We start from the raw sequence: 20,908 nt of genomic DNA on the forward strand, positions 1-20,908 counted from the left end.
AACACTGACGGATGAGAAAAATGTGGGAAATCTTTTACCTTACATTCTTTTGCAAACCTTTACTGTGGAAAAGTAGAGGGCATCATGGTGTAGTAGTTTTGGCTGATGGCATTCCAGCTTTAAGTAGCCTTGAACCTCTGAGAGTTTCATCCACACTCGTATTGCGTTTCCTATTTTTCAATGACTATTTCAGTTCGAGTCACTCCTGCTCCAACCTCAGTTCCTGTGTTTTCCCTCGCCCCATTAAATCCGTGGCAGCCTTGGGTCTCATCTGCCACAACAACTGGCACAGGGAGTTGGACGATGGAGAGACAAACCAAAAATTAGGATGCCAAAGTGCTCACCAACTGCAGAGAGTGTTTTGACTGTGGACAGTTTTAGGATAGTCTTGTTTTGGAGGTATAACATTGGTGTTGGAGAAGAGACCTTTGTCGCGCTATTGTCCATTGGTTTTTCTATTTTGAGCTTTATTTCTGCCTTTGCCTCAAAAACAGAATCAAGGACCTCAGTTCAATATAATTTAAGCGCACTATCAACAGAACCCTGCAATTTGAGGTTTAAAGCAGATTATTCAAATATATTCAGCACGTCTCCGTCTATCCATCTCCTCCTCGTTATTGGTCTCGCTGTATAGATTAGTATCTGTGGTGGAGAGTGGCTGTATCACTGACAGCCCATTAGCAGCTGTCTAAATAGACAGTAAACGCATCTTAATTACTTTACCCTGTTAACGCACATACACACTCACTCCCTCTACACCATTTAGCCCCTTGTGCTGGCCAGATGGGCGCCTGGTCCAGTAAAAAGCCCTCCATTACCAGTGAGACTTGACCGAACCGATCCACCCCTCAGCCCCGCTCACCAAGGTCCTACTGGGGCCGCGGCGGGCCCTTGTCGCCACATACCTATAATTTAGCCCCCCAAGTGCTTTCCACATGGCCATGGCAAAAAGCTGGCCTCCATTGTAGGGGTCCGGTAATTGTAGTCTCGTTTAGAAAACTGCAAGTAGCAATTAGCAGAGAGTTGGCATTATACGGGGTAGGATTTGCATCCCCGCTGGGCGCAAAATGCTGTTTTAATAAGGGTTTGTTTTCCCCACATGGAATTAGCTAAAGCGGCCTTTTATCGCATCCACACACCCTGCTCTTCTCCGAACCAATCTCTGCCCACCTCTTGCCGCCTCTCTCCTCATTTCGCCTTCTCCTCATCTTCTTTTCTTTGTGTTTGTCCCGTCTCTCCTTTACCTGTAAATCACTCTCGGGTCACTGCTCTTTTTATATGCTGAACAAGCAATTCTCCTTTCTCCTCCTGCAGAGGCAATGGACATCCTGAAGGAGATGAAGGAGAAGGATGTGATCCTGAACGACACCCACGTCACCTCCGTCTTCCACATGCTGAACGCCGTGGCGGCCAAGGGCGAGATCCCCACAGTCCGCCGGCTGCAGGACACCATCTTCACCCTGGGATTGGCCAAGCCCACCGCCAATCTCTGCTCGCCCATTATTACATTTTACTTGGAGAGGTAACGCAAACGTCGTCACAATCCTCCAAAAGCAAACCCGAGGTTTGCCAGATTAAGTTCAGAAATACCAGATGCTTGTTGTGGTTTTGTGGCTCGGGCGAATCCCCCAAACAGCCAACAAGCTCATGTTTGTTTTCAGATCCATTTCCTCATCTGCCAAAACCTCTTGCCAGGTGTGTGCGCGTATATGTGTATCTCAATGAGTCACTCATCCCTCCCTATGATCATAGCCGAGGTTGTAGTCCGGGTCAGCGATTCAGAAAGGGAGAGGATGTGGAAATTGCTCATTTATGTTGGTGTGTGTTTGTGTTTTGAAGCCAGGCTTTTGTTTATGTGAGGATGTGCCAGCTGCAACCTCAACACCACACTTGATCTCCTGAAACACTTATGGCCATCCTTTGATATTGAAGTGTTTGTGGTAGGTATTGGCCTGTGTGTGATATTCATGGTGTGATAATGTTCACAGAATTTACACCATAAATTTAAAACACAATCAATTTCTTTAAAATAAAGGGGAAAAAATGGTTTCTCGTATTTCACAAAGAATATGGTATAAATAAAAATGCAATACCACAGTTTTTTATAACAATTATTTTAATTCATGTGCTCAAGCAAAAAATATGTTATAAACTAAATGTAGTGTTAGTTTTAACGTGATTATTGCACAATATGTATATATATATATATATATATATATATATATATATATATATATATATATATATATATATATATATATTTTTTTTTTTTTCTGTACCCTACCGTAACATGACTACAGCAGGTTGATGTTAGCTGCCTCATTTGCTAGCCTGCAACCCGCTACTGAATAGTCATACCATCGGTGGCCTGCTAACTGTAGTTTTTAAGCTGTTTTACTGTGATAATTCAATAAAAAATACTTCATTGATTCCACAAGAAAACTAAATTAAATTATCAAAGTATTTTCAGAGAGTTTTTATTGGTGTTGATGGCTGTGGGCAGGAAGAAACCTCTGGCTGAAGAGAAATCTTATCACTTTAAGTGTCACATACACCAATCTTCCAATATTTACCTAATATTTTATATTCACAAACAGAGCTTCCAGGTTCACGACGATAATCACTGCCTCGGTGAGATTAGCGGGCTAATTTACTCCTGGGTCATCAGCGCCAGCCAAAACACAAGCATGAACACACAGCAGCTTACCGCCAGCCGGTGCTCCCAAATCAAGTGCCAGTTGTACTTCCTCCAGCTGATACTGCAGTAAACACACTAATGAACACAAGAGAAAAAGATAGCTGCTCGTATCCGGTCACAATCAGCGGGGTGTTGGTTAGTGTGTAGGTTACTAGGAGGGTCTCATCCAGGAGGCAGATTCACACCTATAAACTTTCCTTTATTAGCTTTGAGAAGAAAAAGGAAAAACTGGAATAGTAACCACGTACGTATTTTAACAAGCCTGTATTTGTACACTTTTGGCATTCAGCTTGCACAGGTTTGTAGTATCAAATCCTGTTAGTTGGGTTGGTAAAGATTGGTTTAGTTATTTTATTTTACAGTTATATTAATCGGATTCCAAAAAGTGTTAGCAACCAGCGATTTCTCTTAACAATCCTGAGCCCCGCCTCCACTCAGTTGTTGCTGCACACTGCAGGGATATTCTCCTACTCTTCCCCATAGATTACATGACAAACTAATTGTATGCATTGGAAATATTTCCTGCTAATATCAGCTCAGGTAAACTTGTGACTACAGAGCACAGAATGGCTACAAGGAGCAATATTCTAAAAATACCACTATCTGTAGGAGGCGTTTTATTCTATATTTTTGCTTAAAAAATAACTAAAGCATCCTAGGTTTATATGTGGTTTTGCAAACTTTAGGTCCTAAATTCATATTCATTTGACTCTTTGCGTACAGCTAGATCTTAAATTACATTTCATTATCTCTGAAACTGTAATTGTACTGTATTTTCCTTTCTTACTTCTCTCTGGATTTTATTTTTCTTCTTTCTTTTGTAGAAATACATTCGTTTTAGTTGTCTTTCAAGTTGTGGAAATTAGGTATAAAGTTACTAATATACCAAAGCCACAAAGAAGGGAATCTCCAGAGCTAATGGAAAGAAATTCATTCGAATACATTAAACCTTCCAAAATCATCTAACTCTGCTTGAAGATTGTATGTTTAGGTGACTAAAATCTTGCTGTTTTGTAATGTTACATGCAAGAGAACACAGTTACCTTTAGCATGTGACCGTGTACATTTAAAGAGAAATGGCTTGAAAATGGGTTTCAATTACTTACTATAACATCTTGTCAATGACGGATATCAGTCATTTTAGCATCAAGGTCATCGTACCATGAAAGTCTCTGCAGGATTCATAGTTACCTGACGTAGATCTTAAAGCACATTTTAATTATTATTCCAACATAGTTTAATAATATTTATTTAATTAACTTCTTCCAGGAGGATGTTTTTAGTTGTTTGTTTCTGTTTTTTTTAAGAATTATGTTTATTAGGTATTTTTTTAGAACGTTTATACAAAAACAGAAAAGAAAATAACAACAACAGGGCAAAACTTATACAGCACTGATACAGAAAACAAGACAAAATCAAAGTCTGAGGCATGTACATAAATTACAGCATCATATGAGAAACATAACTGATTTATACAAATACGTCATTCGGATTCACATTACTGGTTTTTGAATTTTGAAATTTTGAAGTATTCAATAATACGTTCCCATATTTTTTTTTAAAAGCATAGAATTTCCCATTCATACAATATCTCAATCTTTCTAATACAATAACTTCAGAAAGTAAGTTTTTCCATAGCTGGATCGAAGGGGCATCACAACCAACCCATTTAAGCATTATTGAGTCTCTGGCCGTTTTTAGGTATTTTTTCATTTTATTTTTTACAGGACTGCACTGTAATTTATGAAAATGTTAAGACTAGCCAGTTTCATACACTTTATCACCTTCTACTCTGTTGCATCCAAGTCCACGTCATTAATAATTTGAATTTCAGAGATAATACTTTCAAATTGCTATATTTTTCCTCTTTCTAAAGCTCAGTTTTAAGTGTGAAATCTTTAGGATTGTAAGAAAAATAATCAGCAGTTCAGTCAGTCTTCAGGGCAGGTTCAAGTAGCTCAACACTTGACTTTTACAGCCCGGTTGAATCCGTCTTCTTGCTCTCTTCCCTTTTTATCTTCATGTTCTCGTCCCCACCTCTTCATTCCGTCAGTCAGCGGACAAACAGACACTGGTGGTGGGAGGAGGGGATGGAGAGAAGTGATAAAAGAGGACAAAGCAGGCATCATTCCCGCCTGCACCCATCTCATCGCTGCGTCAGCGCTAATGACTTAATGAACACTTCTCCGCCAGATTAGCCCTTGACAGCCCATCACACGCGCCGCCCCGTTAGCCTTCACGTCCGTCCGCGCAGTATTGTGTGTGCTAACCTGCCACCGCGCTAGTTGGCAGCTAACTCCGATTGCCATCCTTGAGGAAGTGATTAGCGACAGTAAATGCTAATGAGTCCAACAAAGTGAAGAGCTGGCAGGACGCATATGATAAGGCAGTAGTGGGATGATGGAGCACGAGGAGGCGGGCGCAGAGCTGAAAAGAGATGAGCGGCTCACAGAAAAAGCCTAATTTACTTCCAAAGCTTAGGCCTAAAAGAACAAATGGAAACAGAGTGGCTAAATGGAGGCAAGTGATTTATTTATTTATTTTTCTTTTCATACAAATAACGGAGTCTCTGATAAAGAACGGATGGATGAACAATGCAGAACACGTTGAAAGACATATTTTACTCTTCAATAATTTATCTTGCGATATGGAATATATAGATTACAATATTGTGCAGAATATTTGCTTTCTGTTTTTGCGTAAAGTTATACAGTCAGCTCTTCTCACCAATACAAATAGGAAAAATGTCAGAACGTTTTGTTCCTTAGGAGTGAAAAAGCATTATTTTCTTAGTAAGAAAGAAAAAGAAAATTACAAAAAAACTGAGCATATTTAAATTAAGCAAAAGCAAAATCCTTACAATGCAACTTCATTGGTTTCACAGTGATTAAAAAAAAATTATTTGAATGAAGTCATCAAGTTTCACTTTGCAAAATTGGTTTACTAAGTCTAAAGTCTTACTCTTCTTTTAAAGATTTTGCAGCGGTATAATTGTAGAAATCTACATGATGAAGATGTAACATTACACTGCATTGCTTTCACATTACACTATCCCTGTAAAGATATTATTTGCATGAACCAGACGGAGAATAACAAGTAATATCAACTTTTATCAAAGATTTTATTTGTTTTTTCTGCCATGACAGAATGAAGTTCATTTAGTCAGTGAGACACTCCACACCAAGTAAATGCAAAGTGGTTTGTAATAATTAAAACAAATAGTTCATGACCTGCTTGCTTGTGTAAAATCAACAAGGTTCAGTGGACAAGGAGTGAAAGAAAATGGAAAATCCAAATGTCAAATCCAGTAGTGTGGATATGGCAAGCCATTTGTGTATTTTCTTTACCTTGTCATTCTTGCCTTTTTGTTTTGCTTCCTGCTACAGATGCTTTTCAACACCTTGCATCCAAACACAGGCGTTTGTTGCATCGATCAAATTTAGTTTACTTAAAAGTGGAGAGAGATGTTTTTTAATAGTCATCCTAAACTGTGCTACATTTCTGTTTTGAAAAAAAAAAAACTTTTGTCTTTCTACTCTTTATTTTATACTTGCTGTACTTTCGTATCAAAATGCAAACCTAAACATGATTGCCTATACACTAGTATCTGTGCCACTTACAATAGAGCTAGTCATATGGTTAGATTTAAGTATAAATCCATCTCATGTTTGGGGATTTCTGGAAACCGGCTCTCTCCCTGTATAAAGATAGAGATCAGAAATGCTCTGAAATAGCAGGTTACGGTTGTTTAAAATGAAATAACTTTCATGTTAGGCTGACACCTAATGTTCCTGTTTGTCGGCTGGATGTGGAATTGACTGGACCGCTAAATACCATGTTGCCACATCATTTTTGAAAAATGTTCACCTGCCTTTGTGTGACCACGGCTTTCACCCTTTTTACACAAAATCACCTGTTAAGGATGGGAATAATGTCAGTAATAAGTAAGTGCCATTCTAGCCCACATTTAACTGCAGGCTAGTCGTGTCATGATCGCACTCTCATTTGCGTCTCGAGACACAGACACCTCCTTCTGGAGGACAGTGGCTTGATAACAGGCCTGCCCATCTCCCCTAAACAAAGGAACGGGACGGAGGCAAAGAAAAAGAGGAGAAGGGAGGGGAGGGCGGTAAAATAAGTCAAAATGAGCCTCCTTGTCTCATCCTTCAGGTTTTCACTGAGCAAAGCGCTCGTTATTTTTTTCAGGGCTTAATTGGCTGGAAAGTGTCTGACATGCAAAGTTGGGGACATTAACAGGGCTGTGTGCCGCAGTAAATGGCAACGCAAAGTGACAGTTAAATTGTACCTAGAGGGAAATTATCCATCTTTCGACATCTTTAGCTCTTTTTAGGGGGTGGATCAGCGGGCGGAGAGATGGGCTGTAATTGCAACACCAAGGCCCCCCCCTTTTTTTTTTTTGCCAACAGATTTTTTTTTTTTAATCCCTCATTAGGAAGAAGGGATTATGAGAAAGTGCTTAATGTATAAAAGATGGCATGGATCGATTGGACATTAGCACTCTTGTGTAAAAATCCTTAAATTCGTCTTATTTCAGCAGCATGGGCTGACCTTTAATTTGTGAATATTTACTTGGTTTGAGAAAAGAAATTCACATACATAAATATTTTAACAAAATCGCCAGTATTACAATTATACAAACTAGTTTTGCCACCAGAAAATGATTCATCTTCTGTAATATTATGTAAGCCTGTAGATAAAATTGACCATTCCTGCTTACACAATGAATTTGATTTCAACATATATTCCGGATTATCTTGTTGAAAAACTCTCTTGTGATCCATTTTCATTTTACCGGCTGAGGCCACCAGATTTATTTTTTGGATTGCGTGCCATTTCAAAGAGTCAATGCTACCATGTTCTCTGAAGTTCTTCATCTTCCTGTGCTCGTCTGTGAACTTGAGTTTCTTTGGCTTTCCTGAAGAGCAGACATTTTTCTTTGTGCTACTGTATGTTTAGTTCAGTTGAACTGCACTATTTCATTGAGATACCGATTTATAGAGGCAATGATCTTCAGGTTTGCATGCAGTTTACTCAGAAGAGAAGAAGAACTGAAAAAGAAAAGAGTGATTTTTTTTCCCCATCAGTACTTCAGGTTTGGTGTCCTTATGAAAAGTATGCAAATTATCCCAGTACTTCCAAGATAAACACCTGAAGACCTGTAGTGTGCCATTCTTTTCTTTGGTCCTTCTCCAAATTGTTTTCTGGGCTATAAAATAAATGGATTTGGAACAAGACATGAAATTAACTTCTAATCGCGTCACAATTAGGTGATCAGTAGAGGGAACTGGGAAGTTTGAATCAGGACTAACTGGGTTCCTGTGGAAGAGAAACAGATCCTCCTCAGTACCCAACAGTGAGCATCAGTACTTCAACATACATTCCTCTTTTGCTTCATGCAAAACCTACAAAGAGTATTTATTGCTGAAACACTCAATCTTATTCACGTCGGATCAAAGCACACAGTGTCAATTAAAGTTCTGGTTGATTTGGTCAAAACTTCACATGGTTACGCGTATAATAGGACAGAAAAAGACTTGTTTTTTGTCCTCAAATGGTACCTATGAAGACATGGCGTCACCAACATGAACATCATTTCAGTTCCCTAAAACTGACCAGTGGAGATTTTATTTCTACCGCTGCCTACTTCTATTGTATAATGAGAAGTAGTTAAAGTACCCAGTGGTTAAAGAAATCTGATTCAGTTGGTTCATATTGATTATTAGGAGAAACTCTAAAGAAATACTTGGTTATTAAGGATTTACATGGATACTTATGGCTAAAAGGAATAAAAGATGAGTTTATTTTTAGATATTTAACACATCTTTTGCACCTCTTTTTGTATTTGTGCACAGTCGAGTGTGCAGGCATGAAACGACCCCATTAGATCCTCACAGAACAAACCTTAGCATGTTTGACTCTCGTCCCCCTCGCCGGTTTTGCTCCCTCTCGCCCGCTCCTCCTCTCCTTTTCCCAAAATCTCTTTGTTCCTCTTCTGCGCCGTTCAATCAGACTGTTGTGCGGTTAAACAGCCTCTTGACTGGCGCAGCTGAATAATGTTGTGCCTCTTCATTTCAATTAGCGCTCCTCTCTGCCTTCCCGTCCCAATCATCGCCCCCGCCCGCCTCACCACCTCCATCCACTCCCGCCGCACAGAAGCCAGTGCCAAGGTCAAATGTTTCTTTTTTGCCCCCCTCTGGTGTTGTTGCTCGTTTCAGGGCGTGTTTTTGCATCTCCGCTTCTCTGATTGATTAGAGAAGAAAACACTTCAGAAATTACACCTGTTTGCTCTCAGCCCAACACTCACTCTTGTGTTTCTGCTCAGTCAGTCCTCCCCTCTGCCTCCCTCTCTCTCCACGAGTGCCCTATCTGCTTTGACCTCTGCGTGATTGACATGGTAATTACCCAATCAGCAGATTGATGGCAGCACTGTCACAATAGAGGGGATTGAAGTGGTCTCTCGCGCACTTCCTCTCTTCTTCTCTCGTTATCCCTCCATCAGGAGCGAGTCCTCCCCTCGGCGCGCCGCTTTTGTTTGCTGCGAGGAAGACCGGCTACGAGAGAGGATGTCATGAGAAGAAGGGCGCGAGCTGTGAAAGGCAGAGTGGGGGTCTCTAATGTTGTTGCCATATTTGAGCTAAATTGCTCGAGTGTGGGGGTGTGGGGGGGGTTCAGGTCAGAGTCGGTACTGAGAGCTGACAGCGTGAAATCAGAAAGACGACGGCGAGAAAGAGAAGTCAGAAAGGAAGTGTGAAGGTTGGGGTGGGAAAGGGAAATAAGGGATGAGGGGAAGGTTGAGGAGGTTTTGGGTTGGACAAAGAAGGGAAAGTTGGAGGCCGTGCGGAGAGGGTAAAGATCAGCGGAGTCCTTTTATCTGATGTATTGCTTCACCTCTAAAAGCCTGTCCACAGAGTCATTAGCCCCACCAGGACAGGTGTGTGTGAGAGCACGCGTGGTTGTGTGGGAATGATGTATTGAGGCCAAAAGGCCTCATCGCCCTGCAGTTGTGCTGTCATGAATTCAAAGAGCCTGTATTGTTGAGGCGGGTCATTGTGCTTGGATGGGAGGGCACGGGGTTAACGCCCCATGATACGCTCTCTATTCTCCACTGACACCGCTCTGTACATGAATGATTGGATGAACTCATTCTCACATTTTTCTTTTTCTCTCTCTCTCTGTCTTCTTGCCTGTAGCAAAGATGCGTCCAGAGCCCTCGATGCGGCGCTGGAGTGTCACAAACTCTACAACCAGCTGCCGCGTATTCATGACATCATCGTTGCTCTGGTGGAGAAAGGAGATACAGATTTATTGCAGAAAGGTAGAACGCCGACTTCTGATCTGTAGCTATGTTCAGTAGAAGACGGTTCATCCGTTTTGGAAATGGCACAAAAACAATCAATTAAACCAAACTAGTCTATGTTTGACTTTTTAAAAAAAACCTTTAAATTTCTCCATTTTGTTTGACTTTAAGTCCGTTATTACAATTATTACCAGATATTTATACAGTTTGACATTAAATCAGTGAAATTGTTTCTGTTTTAGGTCATTTAGGATTATTTCGATTTTAAATCTTTGAATTTTCTTCAAATTCAAAGGTTTATATACTCTAACAGTCCTTTGCCTTTAGACTATTTTGTGAGCTGAGAATATAGTTTTGTAAACTAAATTCACATTTAATGGACGCCCAGCTGTTGATGTATTTTAATGCAACACCTCAAACATAATACTATTATAAGAAAAAAAAAAAAAATCAGCTAATATGACTGAAGGAGAACTGTGGCCCTCCGTAAGTCTGGTTCATCCCTGGGTATAATCTCTGTTTCAGTCTCCCAGTGCTGCTGAATAATCACATCTTGTGTCTAGAAAACGGGTCCGCAACCTGCGGCTCCGGAGCCCAAAGTGGCTCTTTGGACTTTCCACGATGGCTCTTGATATTTGACTAAAAAAAAAATATTTTAGCAGCTTTTAGATGGGAATGGGGGGATTTGCATAATATAAATCCTGCATTAAATTTCCACAACAGAATGACACAAGTATTAGTAGTATTGCTGTTTATTTGTTTAAATAATTTTTTTTACAAACATCAACATCCCATAGAGGAAAATGTATCAATCCTAATTTTGTAAATGTTTTATGTTTTTCTTTGTTTTAAAACCTAAAAACAGAAATAAAATGGTGTTTAAAAGAAAAGACCTCAAATTTCCTATAGTAGATATTCATTAAAAAATATTGTAAGTTGTCTTTTCACAAAAGATTATGCACCATTTCTGGCTTTAAATGAGTTTTATGTAGCTGGACTTGGAGCAAAAACAGCTCTTTGTTTTGTAGTGGTTGCACAGCCCTGACTTATCCATGCTTCCTCGTCTCTCTTCTCATCCCAATCTTTTTTTTTGTTTTGTTTTTAGTATTTGTGCTTGAGCTTCCCTCTTCTTTTCTCCTTCATATGTCCAAGATCCTCTTCCCCGCCAAGTATGCTGAGCACATGATCCGCTATGAGGAGTGCACAGAAAATAAGTATAGCCCCTCCTCATGTTTAAACATTAAACATGAGAAAAACGAGAAAAGCTGTACTTTTCACTTTAGCTGCAACACAACCTATTTCTTAAGCTAAGGTTAAGTTTCTCCTGAATGAGTTTAAGTAAAAAAGAGGCAGGATATGCATGAATGAGGCACACTTCCTCTCCCTTAATACTTTAAACTATATTATTCAACAAAACCTGACACATGACCTCGGTAAATAAGAACCCATATGGAGTTGGAGTGTGTGCCACTTCCTTTAGTTTCCTAGGTCTAACCTGTTGTATTGCTGTTGTGTTTGCGCCCAAAGTGCTCTTTCAGCTGTAGCATTGAACACACGACAGGTGCTAGGGAATCCAACAGAGCATAAGTGGCCCCGAAGGTCAGAAAGATTTAGCCCAGGGTCAAAGATGAAGCTACTCAACCAATCACATGTAGAGCAGCCTCTTTATACCTCCACGGCAACGAGGTGAAGAATGTCAAGTCCAACGAGCCGCTGGGGTCCAAGTGGCTCTGAGTGTGTGAAGGTTGAGGCCGCGCGGTGGAGCACCTCTTCACATTTTTACTTTCGTGATGAATGCGGTCATCTCACCCTTAAAAACAAAGTAACTTTTACAACACCTAGAACAGAATTACAACTCGCTGCTAAACTCTGACTCTATAATGCTAAATTCGTTCCCACTCCAAACTCTACGACATTAAACACCGAGTCCAAACTGAGTGCCTTTCCCCCATTCTGTGGTTTTATAGTAAATAAAATGGATTGTATTTACACACAGAGGTCAAGCAGATTGGCCTACTATGACCTTTAACAAGATTTATGGTTGAATTTCAGACTTTAGGTAGAGTTTGAGCGAAGGATATAAAACATTTCTTCAATTTTAAATAAAAAATCTGAGTTATCACTTGGAAATTAAATGCACTCAGAAACTTGTGTGCAAACTTCTGCATGATTTAGCTCCCAAAGCATCACATTATTCTGCCTTATAGACAGAGGAAAAAACATGAGCAGGGATTACCTGCTGAATGTGCAGCTCCATTTGGATAACTAAAAACGTGCACGTGTGTGTGCGTGAGTGTGTGAGAGGGTTCCTGTCTTGAAGCTGCTAAACAGAGATAGCCTGTAGCATTGAGCACAAGGTTTTAGCAAGTTCACGAGAGGGGAGCTTAGGCTTACGTTTGGGAATGTTTGCACTTGATCCAGAAGAAAACTACGAGCAGCCAGAAGATCTGAATCTGAAGAAGTTGTTGAAGCTTTTCTGACCTGAGGGAAGATGTCACCCGCCTTCATCAAATTAAACAAGCTTTACGTCAAACGTTGGTGCTATGTCTGTTCAGCAAAAATGATAGTTTGTGCCGCTATCATTTTACTTTCCAGAAGTCATTTAAGGTCAACCAGCCTCCAGCATTTACAAAATCCCTTACATTTGGTGTCTATCAACTGTAGTAAGCTACAAATATTTTAGATTTTTGAGGTTAATCCTGGTGACCCCTGGAAAGTTTTTATTTTCCCTCCTAAATCTTAAAAATTATAACGGCACAATTTAACTTTTGCTGTACAGACCAGGAGAAACATGGCACAGATGATTGACAGCATATTTTGTTTGATTTTGCAAGTGTGGGCTGGCTGGTTGACCTCTGATGACCTCTGGAAACAGTAATATTGTTAAAATGACAGTGACACAAACAAAAATTGACACAAATTTCATTTAATTGGAAGAAGGTGTTTGGGGACAACTTCACTCAGGTGGTTTTTTTGGTCCGTTTGAAGAGCCTCTGCAGTTTCTTTTATTCACAGCAGTTCTTTAACGTTCCCCCTCATTGTCCTCCTGTCTCTCTTTTCAATTCGTCTTTAGCAATGGACTTTGTCAGCCAGGAGCGAGGAGAGATGATGATGCTTTATGATCTGTTCTTCGCCTTCATTCAGACTGGCCGCTACCGGGAAGCTCGCAAGATCATTGAGGTGAGCAAACAACTACACAGACTGATGGTGATGTTCAGAGCTGCTGGGTTTGAAATGAACTTCAACAAACCTTTTAGTTCCAGGGTGGAAACTGGAGTTTAGATCGGCCCAGAGGCCTCGTGTCCAAACCCGACCCAGTCTGACTGATTATTGTAATTACAGGCCCGAGTCCAAAGTAAATCCAGTGTGTTATTTTAGAAAGCAGTGTAACTTCTCCTGTTTTTAGTTTTTAACGTCTTCCAGCTACATTTTGTTGCTTGTTACTGCACCCTACTCACTTCCTTTATTTCCTCAACATGTTCAACTGTTTGCTCCTTGATTTACACTACAGGAAATAGATTAACGCAGCTTTATGTCGTGCATTCTTATTTGGCTTTCTCTGTGTACGTATTGCAGGCATTAAACACGCCGTCTTCAGAACCGTTACGGCCAAAACGGAGTTGGCTTCCTTTTGTTTTAGAATTGAGTCATCTGACCTGAATTATGACATGAATATTTATATCTTTGTCCTCTCAAGTCCTGCTATAAGCCCCCTAGATTAGTGTGAGGAAAAAGCGAGAGGCACAGCGAGCAGATAAGAAGTGATTTTTCACATGGATAAAACCAGAGGTCAGGGAATGGAGAGCAGCCACACACAGAGATTGATGAACAGATGAAAAGAGGGATGAGCCCGACATCAGAGGGGATAAAAAAAAGACAAGGCCATTAACGTTGTGATCAGAATGAGAACAAAGCAGAGGAAGGCACATATGACCTCTTGATCTCTTGTCATGGTGCGCTCTAAAAGACGGATTTGTGCCTCTTGAGGATTCAAACCCTCTTAGATGTTATCAACATGTTGTTGCCGCAGCTCTCATTCCCCTCATGCTGGATTATGTGACTGCTATCCTGCGTCTAATATCAACTACATGCCAATGATGTGGGAGATTGTTGATGGCTATGTGACCTAGTCGAGGACCGGAAGGCGGTGATTCGAATCCTGTTGAAGTGCTGCTGAGATTAAACCCTCTGGACCGCATGTTTAGTGGAAAAACATTTTAGTTGATATTTACTAAAGGATAGATATGAAAAAGCATAATTAGCATAATTGACTAGCAATTTTCTCATTTAAAATATTCATCAATTTTAAGGGTGTTTATTTAGAAAAGAGTCTACAGCTCGGTGCAATATGATATGTTAAAGCCATAAAACATTGTATGTTTTTAGCCATTTTAAAGGAATAGTGGGGACATGAATTGGTGGCGCTTTTCAGTTTGTCGTCAATAACTTCGATATGTGGGAGTCGGAAAATTTGGAAAAGTATTCAATTTGATTTGATCACTTTCTAAATCTGGGTAAATGCGTAAAAGAAAATAAAAAACTGTGTTCCAAAACCGACAGGAAAAATGCAGAATTGTCAAAAAGAAAAAATACTACTACCGTACTTTAGTTTTTGCTTTCTAACACAGTACTTTAACAATTAGAGGCTTAGTGGCTTCTTTATAGTGTGTGCCATGTTTTTACAGAGACAAGAAGTGGTGAGGTTTTTTTTTTTTTTGCTTTACTAAGCATTGAGGGTAGCTTTGATTTGAACATGGTCACTTGCCTGGGCAATGGTGGGAAAACATATTAAGTTTTCTGCTCAGTAGCTCTGCAAGCAGGAAGCAGAGCAGCTTGGAGAGTGAAAGCGAAAGCAGCATCTATCCAGTTGGACAAAATGATATTTAATTGATTATAGAAATGCAGCCAAAATGTGTGGGAGATTTCACATCTTTTTTTTTTTTTATGCTTTAACCTGTAGGTGGCTTTTTCATTTCTTTCTAAGAAATCCAAATCAGAGGATGGATAGAAAGGGGTTGTGGGGGCTGTGGTGGCACGGGGGTTAAGCATCACCCCTGCGCCATCGATGCATTAGTCGAGAACTAATGCGGGCGTCACAGGTTCAATTCCCGGCCTGGTGACCTTTGCCGCATGTCTTCTCTCTCTCATTACCCTACTTTCCTGTCATAGCGCTTTCAAATAAAGGCCACTAGAGCCAAAGAAACCTTTAAAAACTAAAATAAAAGCAAGCACTGCTCCCAGTCAAAAGTTGTTCAAGTTAAGAGTGGGAGTGATGCCACGCCCAATCGCCTGGGTAATGCCAGGGTAACGGGTCCAAGAGGGCAAACTCATTCAAGATCCATGCAGTATTTCATGACGATGGGTCAGAATGCAGATGGGCTTCTAAGTTGAGAGTTTTTTTTATTTTTCACAACAGCAGCGCCTCTATGACTGCAGACAAAGCTCCGATTCAACTGTCCGTTTCACGTTTCATCCCAACATCGTAAACGAGACATTGACATTAAAAAAAACAACGTGGAGGGAACAGTCCATCTTTTCTGGTCGATGATTGGATGAGTGACGGCAGTCTATAAAACTGGAGGCTGAGTTCATATCATAATCTTATAATCCTAAATTAATGGATTGGGATACTTAGCTTTGCCAGCATGCTGAAAACATTTCCAAATCTTGCATGCTTTGTAACTGACAAAGGTTTAAAGATCAAAAAACCTGATTTCTGAGTTTCTACTTGAGCTGAAAATCACCTGATTCTGATCATAAGATGATTTCTCAATGTATTCCTAATGTAAAAAAAAAAACACTAAGATTTGCCTAATTATGTATTGTTTTTCACTTAATTTTGCCAGTGATGAATACATTTAACTTATCTGTTTCAGTTAAAAACACAGTGAGTCATCTTCTGCCATAGTTTTCATTAAAGAGCTTTTGTTTTATTGAGTGTAAAAAGGAGGAGGGAAGGGAAGGAGAATTTCACAGTCGCCGTTTCAACTAGTGCTGCTTTGATTGCAGAACAAAGTCTCTTAATTAAAAGTTCACTTTCATCCATCTGTTATGCTTGCATTGCGATGAAGGCGACACAGAATCATATCTCTCATCGCTCAAATATTAACACTTACACACTCAGACGCACAAATGCTTTTTTTTTTTTTTTTTTTTTTTTTATCCTTTGAGAGCGTCAAGTGGCCGTCCAGTGTGATGTCTCTCTTTAGGCTCTGTTTGGTATAATTGGCAGCTGATTAATCACAGCTAATTAAGTGTAATGATAGAGAAAGGTGGCCAATTTTGTGCTAAATGGTCACGGTTGGGTAGGGAGGAGACTGTCAGGTGGCCAGGTCCTATTATCGCTGCAGGAAGTGTGTGCATGTGTGTGATGGTCAAGGTTAGGTAGTATTGCTAAAGAGTGGTGAGCTATTATGTGTTTTTATGTTAGGGAGAGGGCTTGGATTGTGTGTGTGGGATAAGTGGTGATTAGTGCAATGGGGACATTAGGAACTGAGATGGCGAGGGTTTGTTAAGTGGAGGTAAGACAAGGTCATCTTTTGCCTTTTTTGAAACATTTTTTTAATTTTTATTTTGGAGAGAAGTTCCAATAACATTGGAGTCAAAGAAAACTATTAAAGATGCAGCAGACTGCGTCATATTTGGTCGTCCTGGTAATCTGAATTGCTTGACATTCCCTCCTTTGATAGGCTGTTGTTTTCTTCTCCCGCTTTGGATTCTTTTGATCGGCATCTGCATATGTCGACGCCGCGGTTTCTTACTTCTGAGGTTTCCGGGCCCAGATTAGGGCCTGACTGATTCAGAATCCCAAACATTTCTGTGTTTGCGTGGGCATGCGTGTGTGTGTGTGTGTGTGTGTTCTCTGGCTGCTTTGAGCCCTCAAGACTCTTCCAAGTAAAATGAATCTCAGGCAAAAAAAGATGGAGCCCTTGCGCTGAGCCTTAGTCTCTAAGAAGATTAGACAGACTGAAAGAGAGAGAGAATGAGTGAGCGCTACACATTTTAATTTGTCCCTTTGGCTGCTTGGGTAAGAACATAATGCCTTTGACTGGGACGGCTGGAGGGATGGAGGGGAACGGCAGGGCAAGAGATTTGGAAGAAGAGGTAGAAATCTGGAAGGGATGATGGCAGAGAGGGCTGCTCGTAGAAAGAGATGAAGCTCATCTTTCCTTTACGTTTCCCTCCCTCTTAAAGCGTGACGGGTGCCCATCAAAGAGGCCAGCGGGGATTGAGGGTCGTTGATCCGCTGTCAGATTAACGTCCCAGCCAGATCGTTCTGTGTTCTCTGCTCCCAGATTACCAAGAAGAGAGAGGGAGAGTGAAATTTCTCAATCCCAGTCTTATTCAGATTGTATCAAAGCCCCGCAGGGCACAGATGAAATCCTGATCGCTCTTATTCCATGATAATAATCATGTAGGCTCTGGACATATCAGGCTAAATCGCTGCTACATGAGCCTGCAGATCAATCTATGTCAGACCTTATTGACAGCAAAAAATGCTCCGCTTATCTGCGTATCATTGGTGTTTGAAAAGTAAAAACAAATCACTGGAAAATGGAGGACGACAGATGCCGGGGACAGCGTTTTAATCCCCTTTTGTTTTGTTGTCTCCCCCTCCCACATACATGTTTAACTTCAGCTTTTGTCTGTTTTATGCGGTGGCATCATTTTAAATTTTCAATCTGGTACTAGGAATTCACTTAAAACTGCATAATGCTACTTTTGAAATTGTGTGTTAGTTTTGGGTTGTTTCTCAACCTGGTGTTCATGACTCTGAACCGTCAGCAAAACATCAGAGAAGCAACAATGGATTTCATCTTTTGAATTTAATTCTTGTTTTTAAAAGTTATTTAAGCTCTGCTTTGTGCTGTCGGTCCTTTCTTAAAACCAAATATTAAAATTAGGGCAAAATGGCTTAAAAGTAAGATCTCAGATTTTTTTTTCCACATCAAATCCAATTTTAATATATTTTTCCAATAAAAAAAAAGTACAAAATTGCAAATGACAGAAAAAAATTCCGAAAATGTTATAAAAGTGTTATTTCAGTCCCTCTCTGTTAGTTGGACGACGTACTATTAGGGCCAGTATGCAAGAATTTTTAATTATGAGAATATTGTCATATGATTAGCAGAATAAAGACAACAAAAAATGTCTCAGAATTATTAGAATAAAAGTCGTTTTTATGAGAAAACTCAAGATGGCGGCCTTGGCCATTTTGGTGTCACACTGAAATATGGAAACACGATGAGTGCATTGGTTTAAAAAAGAAAATACTGACTTTCCAGAAATGAAATCTTCAAAAAGTACAAATTCAATTAATCAATAAAATCAATCAATCACCCAGCCCCAGTTCAAATAAATATTTATTTATTATGCGTTTCCCGCCGTTCCTAAGTCTGTTCTTTTATTTATTTATTCTGGAACCGTGTCCTTATTGATGAGATAAAAAGAGATAAAATTAAGAAGAAATATAAATAATAATAAAAAAGTTATTTTTATGAAACAGAATATCATTAACTAACCAAAACACAATTTTGAGTAAACAAATGCTAAGTGCGACCCAATAAAACAAAAAAAATAAATAACCAAATGAAATACTTTTTCCAACACATCAAGAAGCTGCATGTACGAGGGCACAATATTGCCATAAATCATATTGTTTTGGCTTCATTTTAATCTGCATGTCTTGGTCCTTGATGGTACAAGTGGAAGCTGTCCAGAGGCCTGTCGGCTCATAATCCAGGCACAGCAAAAAGATATTTTTGTAAACACATTTTCAAAACAAGTGAAAATATTAAACTCTATTCATTCTGCCCTGAAAATACTCCTAAAGCGTCCTTAAGCTTTTTCAATCTTTGTTTTGATTCTGCCTGAATCATGATTACTCTTCTTTGTTTTTTTTTGTTGGTCATGTCTGGTTTTTTGTAAAGAATTTTGAAATTTCCTGCTTGTATAGAGAGATTTACATATTTTAGCTTCAACCTAATTGGTAAAAAGTAATTTCTAAAAAGCTTAACTGCTGATGTTTTTCAACACAATGTTCAACATCCAACCAACACATGCATATTGAATATTGTCTTGCTTGTTTTGTTAGACCCCTGGTTTGAGGGCGAAGCCTGGACGCCTGCAGTGGTTCGGAGAGAAATGCATCAATTCTAATCAGGTAACGCACACATGAATGCATACACAACATTACATAAAGTATGGGGAAGGTTTTTCGTGCTGATTGGGTTCATGTCTTTCTTGTAGATGGTGGCCTTGGAGCAGATGGTGGAAATGACATCCAAGCTGTTTGAGTGCGACAGAGATGAGATGTACAGTTACATCCTGAGGCTCTGCAGTGAGTCTTCGTCCTTCATTTGTCCCGTTTGTGCCTTTCTGTCCGTCTCCGTTTGTGTTTTGATGGGTTTGCCCCTACCGCTCCTCGGTGCGCCCTGCTCCTGTGACCTCCTGTATCTGCCGTGCTCTCCGGCGTGCCAGGCTCTCTCCTCAGCGTGTGACTGAGTGGGATCAGTCGAGGCGCGGCGTGATTGCCGCAGCCTCGAGCCGAGCTGATAACAATTGCGATTGGAGTGCTAAAGCTGATTGTCCTTGTCCCGTTGCCCCCACTCCTCTCCACACACACACACGCGCGTCGTAGTTAGCGTGTTTGATAAATTACAGCGTAGTTGAGGGTGAGTCAGTTGATCAGATTAGAGCTCTGATTGCCTTCTCCCAGCGTGACACGCCATGTCACAAATTGGCCTCCGGGGAAAGAACGGGACGCGGGCCGACCGCTCGGCCTCACAGGTCTCCGTGTCACGCACTTAACCGATAAATAAACCTTTCACTGATTGGGTTCTGGTTGTTTTCAGAGGAAACCAACGACTGGCAGAAGGCAGAAGCCACATGGACCAAGATGCAGGAAGAGAACGTGATTCCCAGGGAGAGGACTCTGCGTTTGCTGGCAGACATCCTGAAGAGTAACGGCCAGGAGGTGCCCTTCGAGGTGCCTGAGGTAAAAGCTCCAGGGTCGAATGGTTCTAAAATGTCTTGTTAGACACAGTTGGATAGCTTACTTTCATTGTTAGACAAGCAGCACATGAGTGGAAAAACAAGGATTAGGAGAGTCCTACATCCATCCATCCATCCATCCAATATATGGTCTTTGCATATCTGTATTGATATTCTGACCACTTTAGAAATCTGCTATGAGTCCTGCATCCGTTCTGTGCCATCTGTCTATCTGCTCTCCATCACTCCCCAAAATAACTGTTCCACCCAAGAACTCCTTGGTGTTTAAGATACAAACCGTTAAAATTACAATCTACTTATTAAAAAAGAGAGCTCTTAATTATTTATCACACTCGTATTAATGTTGAAATTTATTTCACCCAGGGAAATATTTGCTGCAGTGGCACTCAATTAAATTTAAATTAATCAAAATAGCAGACTTAAAATGCCTTAAATTCACTTTAAGAAGTTGGCCTTTATGTAAATCACAGATCTTAAACTTTGTCTTGACAGAACTATTTAATCTTGTATATTATATTGGGGTTGTTTTTTTCTTGCTGGATTTTCCTGTCAGGTAAATGTTTTAGTCCTACTCAAACCTGAGGCGGTCTTAATATATCCCTGCTAGCCAGGCAGCTTTTTGATTCTGTCATTGGTAAGTCTAAATTTATCGCCATTTGGCTGAACAAAGTTGTGGAGATATAGGTAATTTTTCATTCATAATGGTCTTAAAAAGTTTTAAATTTGAGTTGGTGAAACCCTGAATAAGCAAAAATGTTAAAAGGAGCTGCATTAAAATGGAAAATGTAAATGTCTGCAATATCATCCTAATATTTTCAAACTGATGATACTATAAGTTTGTCTTTTCTGTTTTAATAAAGCTTGCTGAGTAGATTATC

The 20,908-nt window shown here is 40.1% G+C and overlaps 1 protein-coding gene across 1 annotated transcript in view; it reads left to right on the forward strand.

Annotated features, from left to right (window-relative positions):
• lrpprc (leucine-rich pentatricopeptide repeat containing) overlaps positions 1-20,908 on the forward strand; it is a 70,623-nt gene that overhangs the window by 26,423 nt on the left and 23,292 nt on the right. The window contains exons 23-28 of the mRNA XM_044135594.1: positions 1,315-1,522; positions 9,910-10,034; positions 13,090-13,196; positions 19,111-19,179; positions 19,266-19,356; positions 19,871-20,013. Coding sequence (XP_043991529.1) covers positions 1,315-1,522; positions 9,910-10,034; positions 13,090-13,196; positions 19,111-19,179; positions 19,266-19,356; positions 19,871-20,013 — 743 coding nt within the window. The remainder of the gene's footprint in view (positions 1-1,314; positions 1,523-9,909; positions 10,035-13,089; positions 13,197-19,110; positions 19,180-19,265; positions 19,357-19,870; positions 20,014-20,908) is intronic.

Source organism: Gambusia affinis, linkage group LG13 (assembly GCF_019740435.1).
Source record: "Gambusia affinis linkage group LG13, SWU_Gaff_1.0, whole genome shotgun sequence".
In the NCBI taxonomy this organism is placed as follows: Eukaryota; Metazoa; Chordata; class Actinopteri; order Cyprinodontiformes; family Poeciliidae; genus Gambusia; species Gambusia affinis.